At 50.6% G+C, this 10,512-nt stretch overlaps 1 protein-coding gene across 1 annotated transcript in view; it reads left to right on the top strand.

Annotated features, from left to right (window-relative positions):
• Positions 1-9,615, top strand: part of SPINT1 (serine peptidase inhibitor, Kunitz type 1) — a 15,050-nt gene extending 5,435 nt beyond the window's left edge. The window contains exons 4-12 of the mRNA XM_006778158.2: positions 5,289-5,416; positions 5,611-5,749; positions 5,836-6,054; positions 6,186-6,212; positions 6,549-6,674; positions 6,789-6,839; positions 7,819-7,989; positions 8,201-8,248; positions 8,681-9,615. Coding sequence (XP_006778221.1) covers positions 5,289-5,416; positions 5,611-5,749; positions 5,836-6,054; positions 6,186-6,212; positions 6,549-6,674; positions 6,789-6,839; positions 7,819-7,989; positions 8,201-8,248; positions 8,681-8,898 — 1,127 coding nt within the window. The 3' untranslated portion in view covers positions 8,899-9,615. The remainder of the gene's footprint in view (positions 1-5,288; positions 5,417-5,610; positions 5,750-5,835; positions 6,055-6,185; positions 6,213-6,548; positions 6,675-6,788; positions 6,840-7,818; positions 7,990-8,200; positions 8,249-8,680) is intronic.
• Positions 9,616-10,512: the final 897 nt, after the last annotated feature.

Below are 10,512 nucleotides of genomic sequence, written 5' to 3'. Positions count from 1 at the left end.
ATATTAGTTCACACAAACACTCCATCCACTCTTCTCCCTGTCCAGTTCCGGCCCTCGGGTCCAGTTTAAGAACCCATTGTGGCCCTCGAGTCAAAAAGTTTGGCCACCCCTGGGCTAGCCTGTCTGTCAGCTACGAAGACTGCCAAGTACTCCGTCTTCTTTCCCTTTTATTTTTTATTTTTAAATATATTTTATTGATTTTTTACAAAGAGGAAGGGAGAGAGATAGAGAGTTAGAAACATCGATGAGAGAGAAACATCGATCAGCTGCCTCCTGCACATCTCCCACTGAGGATGTGCCCGCAACCCAGGTACATGCCCTTGACTGGAATCGAACCTGGGACCCTTCAGTCCGCAGGCCGACGCTCTATCCACTGAGCCAAACCGGTTTCGGCTTCTTTCCCTTTTAGATAGCTGATTTCTTACTGAGAAATCAGTCACTGCCCCCTTTGCCTTGTCTCTCAGGTCACCTCTGAAGTATCCCTGGGACTCAGACTCCAGCCAGCTGTTACTATTTCTTTACCTTCTCTTGAGGGGGCCCGAGAGGACACCTAAGCATGTTCAGGAATTTAACTCTGGCCCTGGTTTTCTCTCCAGCTTTCTAAGGGTCTTAGTCCTTTTCAAACCTAGGGTACTCCTGAGTGTGTAGGTATCCCCGAAAAGGAAGCATCATGCTTTAATACTGAGAGCCAAATATAAATTCTGTCGTTCATGTCATGCTCTCAGATGTAGAGCCCCGATGTATGAACATACTAGTATAGAGGAGCCCTGGCCGGTGTGGTTCAGTGGATAGAGCATCGGCCTGTAGACTGAAGGGTCCCAGGTTCATTTCCAGTCGAGGGCATGTACCTTGGTTGTGGATACATCCCCAGTAGGGGGTGTGCAGGAGGCAGCTGATTGATGTTCCTAACTCTCTATCACTCTCCCTTCCTCTCTGTAAAAAATCAATAAAATATATTTTTTTAAAATAATAGTAATAAATCCTGAGGCAGCATGGCTTAGTTATTAGTAGAGAAGGAAGGGAAGGAGGGAACACTAAATCAAGAGGAGACTGGTGGACTGGTTAAATAAGTTGTAAATTATGGTGTATTTATACAAGTATGTGCAACTAAAAAAAACAAACTGTTGCATGCTTATGAGTTCAATACTATCTCTGTTGATAGTCACACACACATAAACTAGCAAGAGTAGATGTGTCTGGAAAGAACTTGGGGGTTTAGAAGAGGGAACTTAATTCTCACTATCCTTTTGTACTTTTGAATTTTACGTCATGTACCTATATTACCTAAACAAAAAACAAAAATCCCAAGATTATAAAAGCAATCAAAAGTACACCTGTAAGCAAATGAGTGGCCTGCAACATGGCATTTTGGAGAAAGAATAAGCTATGGAATCAGATAGAACAGGGTTCGAATCCCAGCTCTGCCATATAGAAACTGAACAACCCTGGGCAAGTCATTTAACCTCTCTGGTGCCAATTTTCTCCTCTGGAAGGAGGGATAAGAAAGCAGTTGTAGCCCAGCTGGCATGGCTCAGAGGTTGAGCGTCGACCTATGAACCAGATCATGGTTCGATTCCCGGTCAGGGCACATGCTCAAGTTGCGGGCTCAGTCCCAAGTAAGGGGTGTGCAGGAGGCAGCTAATCAATGATTCTCTCTCATCATTGATATTTCTATCTCTCCCTTTCCCTTATTCTCTGAAATCAATAAAAATATATTTTAAAAGAAGAATGCAGTTGTAGCAGGTTGTTTAGGGAGGTAGGTGATATAGATCAGGGGTGAGCAAACTTTCAAATAGTAAATATTTTATGCTTTGTGGACCATACAGTCTCTGTTGCAGTAGTTAGCTCTGCTGTGGTAAGGTGAAAGCAGCCATCCACGATATGTAACCAAATGGGCGAGGCTGGTTCGGACACAAATTTGAATTTGATGTACTTTTCACGTCACAGAATATTATTCTTTTGATTTTTTTCAACCATTTGAAAATATACTAGTTGGTGGGTTGGCTTTGGTCTGCAGGCCTCGTTTGCTTACTCGTGTTGTAGGTGAGGCGGGTGAAGTACCCAGCGTGGTGCTGAGGACACATCCCACAAGTGGCAGCTTTGTTAATACTTATGACTCCACATCTGTTTCCAACCCTGGCCTCTCTGGAGCTCCCACGGCATACCTCCCCTCTGGAGGGTCCTACCTCCCTCAAATTTAAATTCTCTGTGGCTGAAGGCACACATTTCCTCTATATCTGATTTCCCTTCTGCCTACCCCTTCCTCCCCATCTCCCAGCACCTGTCGGACACAGAAGCCTGAAGCATACATATGCCCAGCATTGTTGCTAACATCGTTCTTGCCATTCCCTTCGCTCTCCCTTAATTCAGGCCACTCTCGTTGCATCTGCCCTCCCCCACTGTACTGGTCCTCTTGCCAGCCTCCTTGTTCCACAGAAATAATCTCAGGCAGATGGTAAACAGGAGAGCCCCAGCTCCCCAGCCCTTGGCCCTCCCTGCCTTAGCTCTCCTGGGCCTCCATCGCGCATCTAGAAGGTCAGTGTCTGCTGCGGCCAGGGCTTCTAGGACTCTGCACCCTCTCTCTCAGCCAGTGTCCCCTTCCTGTACCACCAGGTGTTAAACATTCAAATGTCACTCCTTCTGTGTCCACATGCCCTGGCCCAGTATTCGGGGCCCTTTGAGGTCTGTCCAGGCCAGCTGGTCTCCTTAATGTCACGCTACCAGCCTTGAGAACCCCCAACTCCTTGCTTTGACCCCTCATGTTTTCTTTTTTTAAACAGTTTTTTGTGTTTTGTTTTGTTTTTAATTGATTTCAGAGAGAGGAAGGGAGAGGGAGATAAAAACATCAATGATGAGAGAATCATCGATTGGTACCTTCTGCAGGCCCTCTACTGGGGATCGAGCCTGCAACCCGTGACCTCCTCGTTCATAGGTCGACACAACCACTGAGCCACCCTATCCAAGCCCCTCATATTTTCTGTTGTCATCAACAACCTAGCACATTCTTCCCCACAATCAAACAAATAAAAACAAAAATAAAAGACTCAATACAGCCCTGGCTGGTTTGGCTCAGTGTATAGAGCATCGGCCTGAGGACTGAGGGGTCCCGGGTTCGATTCTGGTTAAGGGCATGTACCTTGGTTGTGGACACATCCCTAGTGGGGGGTGTGCAGAAGGCAGCTAATTGATGTTTCTAGCTCTCTATCCCTCTCCCTTCCTCTCTGTAAAAAATCAATAAAATATTTTTAAAAAAGAAAAAAAAAGAATCAATACATTCTTTCTCCCTCCTCCAAAAAGACTTTTCTTATTATTCTAGTCTTTCAGAGCCTCTCCCTTCTCTGAATGTCCATCCACTTCCTTGTCCTGTATACATACTTCATGTGGCTTCATCTTGTTGGGCCTTTTCTCCCATGTAGCTTCGTGTGGTTGGGTCTTACCTGCCTAACCGGGCTGCAAGCCCTTCAAGGACAGCACTAATTTCCTGCGGCTGCTGTAACAGTGTATTACAAACTGGGTATCATAAAATCACAGAAATTTGTTGTCTCACAGTTCTGGAGGCCGGAAGTTCAAAATCAAGGTGCTGGCAGGGCCATGCTCCCTCTGACAACCCTAGAAGAGGGTCCATCTTCGCCTCTTCCAGTTTCTGGAGGCTCCAGGGCTTCCTTGGCTGTGGCTGCATAACTCCCCGTCTCCGCCTCTGTCCTCACACAGCCTTTCCTGCCTTCATTACGTATTTTTCTAGCCTGTCTTTTTCTTTTCTTTTTTTAAGGTATACTGGAACAGGAGCTGTTTTTGTGGGGGTATTTTAAATACAGTTTTATTGATTTTAGAGGGGAAGGGAGAGGGAGAGAGAGAGAGAACCATCAATGATGAGAGAAAATCGTTGATCGGCTGCCTCCTGCATGCCCCTTATTGGGGATCAAGCCTGCAACCCAGCATGTGCCCCACCTGGGAATCAAACTGTGACCTCCTGGTTCATAGGTCGATGCTCAACCACTGAGCCACACCGGCCGGGCTACCCTCTCTTTTATAAAGACACTTGTCATTGGCTAATCCAGGATGATCTCATGTGGAAATGCTTAACTTGACTACTTCTGCAAAGACCCTTTTTCCAGATAAGTTCACATTCGTGAGTTCAGGAGGTTAGACATGGACTCTTTGGGGGGCCACCATTCAACCCACTCCAGGCAGGAATCCTGCTTTGTGCTTTGTTTCTCTCTCCAGCTCCTAACCAGAGACTGGGGGAGCCTCAGACACAGGCACTGTCAGGCTGAGGGAGGACATGGTTCCCTTGGGCTCTCTCATAACTGGAGGCAGGGTCTCTCTGAGATGGCACAGGCACCGTCTTCCTGTGTCCACTCTCCCTGGGACACCAGGACTTGTCACATTGCTGCCTGGGGACTCTGTGTGTAGGGTCTCTATCAGCAGAGGGGGTGATGGATGTTAATTCCACATTTACTTATTTGGCTTTTCAAAAATATTGTTGCTTTAACTTTTTTAAAAATATATTCTCATTGATTTCAGAGAGGAAGAGAGAAGGAGAGAGAGATAGAAACATCAATGATGAAAGAGATTCATTGAACGGCTGCCTCTTGTGTGCCCCACACTGGGAATCAAGCCTGCAACCCAGGCATGTGCCCTTGACCAGAATCGAACCCAGGACCTTTCAGTGCACAGGCCAATGCTCTATCCACTGAGCCAAGCTGTCTAGGGCACTTTAACTTTTTTTTTTAATATATTTTTATTGATTTTAGAGAGGAAGGGAGAGGGATAGAGAGATAGAAACATCAATGATGAGAATCATTGATTGGCTGCCTCCTGCACGCCCCCCACTGGGGATCGAGCCTGTAACCCAGGCATGTGCCTTCGGCCAGAATCAAACCTGGGACCCTTCAGTCTGCAGGCCAACACCCTATCCACTGAGCCAAACCAGCTAGGGCGGCGCTTTAACTTTTTAAAGCAGTTAGTACAAGACCTACTTAATGTAGAAGAGAGGACTAAACCTCCCCTGAAATTTTTTTTTTTCCTAAATGGGATCAGATGGCACATGCTGTGCAGTAATTTGCTTCAGAACGTCAGTCTTACAACATAACGATGTCTTTAATATACCAAAGACATAATACATATAAATGGAGAGCAAGATGGTGGTTTAGATGTGGGTCCCCACCTGTGCCCCATGCTGGTTGCTGAGTCCTAGGTTGGTCTAGGTGTGGCCCATATAGCTCCCCATCCCCAGGAGAGATCTGGTCCATTCAGTGTGAGTTGACCTTACCTCACCTTTCCCCCAGGGTCCCGGATCCCCAAGATCTGGGCAGGCATAGACTTGAAGGTACAGCCCCAGGAACCCCTGCTGCTGAAGGGTGTGGAGAACACAGATTGGCGCCTACTGCAGGGTGACCCGGACGTCAGGGTAGAGGTGAGACGTTGGTCTGGCTCCCTGATTCCACTCAGCTCTCCAGGGGCCCCTTTCTTTCTGGGGCCATAGGCCAAGGTGGACAGATGCTGAGGATACAGTCCCTCTGTTCTCCCTGGGTGGTTGTGTGGCTGGGAGGGCCTGGAGGAGCCCAAGGGCATCAGGGGTCCCTGCCTAATGGCCACTCCTATGTATAGAGGAAAGATCCGGACCAGGTGGAATTATGGGGACTCAAGGAAGGCACCTACCTGTTCCAGCTGACATTGGACAGCTCAGACCAGCCAGAGAGCACGGCCAACATCACAGTCACTGTTCTCTCCGCCAAGCAGACAGAAGGTGAGGGGGTGGGTAGGCAGCATCTAGAGCCACCCCCATCTGTTGATTGGCCCCTTGGCTCCCCTCACAAGCTTTCCTCCCCACAGAATATTGCCTCGTAACCAAAAAGGTGGGCCGCTGCCGTGGTTCCTTCCCCCGCTGGTACTATGACCCCAAAGAACAGATCTGCAAGAGTTTTGTGTATGGAGGTTGCTTGGGCAACAAGAACAATTACCTTCGGGAGGAAGAGTGCAAGCTAGCCTGCCGTGATGTACAAGGTGGGCCTTTGCGTGGCAGCTTTGGGGATCAGGTGACTTTCCCTCAAGGTAGGTGGTCTCTCTCTTCACTAGTCAGAGAGGTGGGCATGAGAGTCCCCCATTCCCAGGCTCCCCATCAGCTCATCCCTTCTGGGGCCTGGCCCTTTCTCCTCTCACTTCTTGGTTTTTTTCTTTCCCAGGTTCCTCCAAGGAAAGGCACCATCCAGGTAGGCTTTGCTCCTCCCTATTCCCCTCACTCCTGCCAGATCTCCAGCCCATATCATGTCCATGCCCTTGACCAAGCTGCTTTTGCCCAACCCACTCCTCCCCTCATAGTAAGTGGACAGAGCACAAGCACCCCACCCCTTGCAGCCTAGCATCCTCCTACCAGGATCTGCCCAGTTCGTGTGAGGAAGGCCTCATGGGGGACAGGTTGGGAAATAGTGGATGTGTCATGATGCTGTGTTGGGCCAGAGAGGGCCAGGTAGATGATGGACCCTTGGTACTTGCTGACCTCTGCTGGAGCATGACCTCACCCCCCTCCCAATTCCTCCCCCACTCAGTGTGCTCGGACACCTGTCCCTCCTCCGAGTTCCACTGCAGCAATGGCTGCTGCATCGACAGCTATTTGGAGTGTGATGGCACGCCCGACTGCTCTGACGCCTCCGACGAGGCCACCTGTGAAGAATGTGAGGCCTGGGAGGTGGAGGAGTGGTGGGAGCAGGGGGGAGGTCCTGACAATTTACCCCGCATCCCTGGGAGACCATTGTTGGGGCTGTGCCTCTGATCTTTCATTTTTGCAGACACCAGCGGTTTTGAGGAGCTTCAGAACTTCCGTTTCCCCAGTGACAAAGGTGAGGACCCCCACCCCCCTCCCAGATCCTCCAGGTGAGGGCAGATGCTGACACTACCAATCTCACTCATCCTATCACCGTGCAAAAGGGCCTGCTGTGTGTGCCAGGCTGTGGGCAGAAGAGCCAGGGTGGGCTTCCAGCTCTCTTCTTTGGCTGTTTCCCAAGCATAATCAGCCTCTTTTTTTAAATTTTTTATTTTATTTTATGTTTTTATTGGTTTCAGAGAGGAAGGGAGAGGAAGAAAAAGAAACATCAATGATGAGAGAGAATCATTGATCAGCTGCCTCCTGTATGCCCCCTACCGGGGATCAAGCCCGCAACCTGGGCCTGTGCCCTGACCAGAATTGAACTGTGACCTCCCGGTTCATAGGTTGACACTCAACCACTGACCCACACCAGCCGGGCCATAGCCAGCCTCTTAACACCTTCAGAATGTAGCCACGCCCACAGACCACAGAGATAGTATTTACTTAATATTTTTATTATTCAGTTCTTTTAATTTAATGTATTAAAAAGGAAATTTCACATCACTACCATAAATGGAAATTCACTATTACATACCAAAGCTTGAGACTGACTATTAAAATAAGCATCATAAAACAACATTAATACATTTTAGCTGGACATGGGTGTCTGCCAAGGCTTAGGCCCTCAGCTGCTTTTGTTAAAAGGTAGACCATCAGGACTAGAGAGAAAACCAAGACCTTGACACAATCAGAAAAGCTGCAAGAAGATTGAAAAAGGAATAATTATGTGAGTCAGGGTAGTTACTTCTGGGCCTATGGTTATTGTCCATGATAAGTAAGTCTTTCTTGCTTCTGGCAATACTGCAAATGGGCCCGATGTTTCTGGAACCACAGCCTTCCTCAGTATGATGTGGATTGGGAGGTGGCGGGCAGCAGCGAGGTGGAGCCTGGTGGAGGGTAACAGGGAGGCCCCGTGGGCTTGCTCACTCCTTTGCCTGCTCCTCGCCTCCCAGGGCACTGCGTGGACCTGCCAGACACGGGCCTCTGCAAGGAGAACATCCCACGCTGGTACTACAACCCCTTCAGCGAACGCTGCGCCCGCTTTACCTATGGCGGTTGTTACGGCAACAAGAACAACTTTGAGGATGAGCAGCAGTGTCTTGAGTCCTGTCGTGGCATCTCCAGTGAGCAGGGCAGTGGGTGGATAGAAATTAGGGAGGGGAATGGCTTAGCCAGAGCACTACCCTCTGTCCCGAAGCCTGGGCTGGTCACACTGAGTCCTCCGGGCACCTGACATGGGGGTGGGAGAGGATGGCAGTGGGGAGTCTGGGGCGCTGGGGAGCAACTGCGGATCAGCCCTTAATACTGACTTATCTCTCCCCCACCATGTTGTAGAGAAGGATGTGTTTGGTCTGCGGCGAGAAGCCCCCATTCCCAACGTAGGTAAGTCCAGGTCTGCCCCATTACCAGTGAGTACTGTTGACGCCAGAGTCAGCTCCACACGATGGGTTGTGACTGCCTGCACCTGTGTTGAGGAGGATCCTGAGGTTGGCTAGAGGGACAGTGTCACAAGCTATCGTCGTACCTACCACAGAAGGGGAGGCAAGCACAGTAAAGCGTGTGTAGATGTTTGCTGTCAGTCCCAGACCTTTCTCCGAGCTCCCTGCAAATAGAGCAACTTGGAGCTGAGACCTGGGGCCCCATCAGACAGAATCTGTCCCCCTGAGCTCCCAGTAGAGCCATTCAGCTGCTCATGTGCTGCAGGTCCTTCCACATATGGCATCCATTTGACTTGGTCCTCTCGACACAGAGTGGGGGGTGGGCATCAGAACTGAGCCGGTCCCAGGAGCTCTATTCTGTCCCGTCTTCCCCCAGGCTCCGCGGAAGTGGCCGTTGCGGTGTTCCTGGCCGCCTGCATCGTGGTGGTGGTAGCCATCCTGGGGTACTGCTTCCTCAAGAACCAGAAGAAGGGCTTCCACGGATACCGCCACAGCCATCACCACCCCCCGCCCCCCACCCCCGCCAGCTCCACGGTTTCCACCACAGAGGACACAGAGCACCTGGTCTATAACCACACTACCCAACCCCTCTGAGCCTGCGGCTACCTTGGCCCTTCGGCCTGGGCCTCACAGGCTCTCACCAGCTCTCTCCTGACCCTGCTTCTTCCTTGCCGAGGAGGAGGCCTGGGCTGGGAAAGACTCTGGGACCAGACCCTTCCTGCCTGTTTCTCAGGCGTCTGCCTCAGAGGCCAGGGCTCTAGCCCCTGTCAGAGATGTCTCCGCTAAGCTCAGACTACTTGTTCCTGAGAAGGCTCCAGGGTCTGAAAGGAAAGAAAGTCTTGGAGCCAAGAGTCCCATAGATGGTCCTGCTTACCTTGGATTTCAGAGGAACTTGAAGGCCTGTTTCCTGTTCAAAGCTGCCTGCCCCACACCGTGGTGTTGGGAAGGGGACTGGGCAGCGTCAGAAGCTGGAGGCCCAACCCTGTCCTCCAGCGCTACCCCTCCCACTCTGCACAGTCCAGAGCGGAGATAAGGACCGCCTATGAATTTTGCGCTGTACAGAGTTGCTTTTTGTTTATTTAATGCCATGGGGGTGGATGAGAGGAGCGGAAAGTGGCGATTTGGCCTCTGTTGCCTCTTCCCTTCCCGCAAGAGGGAGTCTCAACTTGGCCTGACCTAGCGCATGGAGCCAGAGCTGCTCCAAGCTCCCTGCACTCCCCAGGCCTCCCTGGCACCACACCCCCTCCGCGCCCCTACTTCACACAGGCCCCAATGCACCCACCGTGTAATAAAGTGGTTTGTTCTGTGGGGCTTCTGCCTCTGCTCTGTGAGCCAGGAGAGGGACAGGGCTGCTGGGGGGAGATGTGACCGCCCAGTCCAACCGGTTCAGGCTTTGGCCACCCTGTTTAGCAGGTTTCCACCCTTCCCGAAACTGCACCAGCACCTGGGGGTGGAGAGAAGTGCCAGTTTGACCACCAGAGGGGAGGAGTGAGAGGGCCATGGGAGGAGGGGGCCCCGGGAAGCGGCAGTGCTGCTGTGTATTTCTTCCTGGTTTGATTCTGGCTGCAAGCCTGCTTCATGGCTGGGGCAGGTCTTCACTGCAGCGTGTAGTTGAAGACGGGGAGGTGGGCACAGACTCGAGCCCTGGTTCTTCACTCCCCTCTTTGTGGGGCCTGGGGATAGGGGGTCCCGTCTGGCTTAGATCACCACCGTCCCCTCCCCCCCACAGGAGCCTCGGCTTCACAGGAGCCGAGCTGCTCCCCAGACTCTGGGCTCCTACCCAGGAGCCTTCAGTTGAGGCACTCCATTCCCACCACACCCTTCCCTTTGAGCCACATCTTGGTGTGAAAAACAAGGCATGCTTTTAATTCCTGTATTCTTTTGTTCAACAAATTATTGAGCCCCTATGTGCTAGGTACTGCCAATCATTAGGAATTCTGTCTTGTCAAGATAAGCACACCCAAAGCACTATGTAAATGCTTTACACATCTCAAGTCATTGTCCCAGCACACACCCCTGTATAGTACCTATACAGGTACTATAATTTCCATTTTACAGATGAGGAAACTGACAGCAAAGTTCTCAAAGTCTTAGAGCTGATACAGGGAGACTGGATTTAAATCCTACCTGGCGTGAGTCTAGTCTTACAAAAGGGAGGCTCAGATTGTGATAAGGGCCGGGCAGAAGAATAAAACGGCAATGTGAGAG

This window comes from Myotis davidii, unplaced genomic scaffold (assembly GCF_000327345.1).
Source record: "Myotis davidii unplaced genomic scaffold, ASM32734v1 scaffold46, whole genome shotgun sequence".
Classification (NCBI taxonomy): Eukaryota; Metazoa; Chordata; class Mammalia; order Chiroptera; family Vespertilionidae; genus Myotis; species Myotis davidii.
Note: the sequence above shows the minus strand (reverse complement) of the source record. Positions and strands in the feature narration are given on the sequence as shown.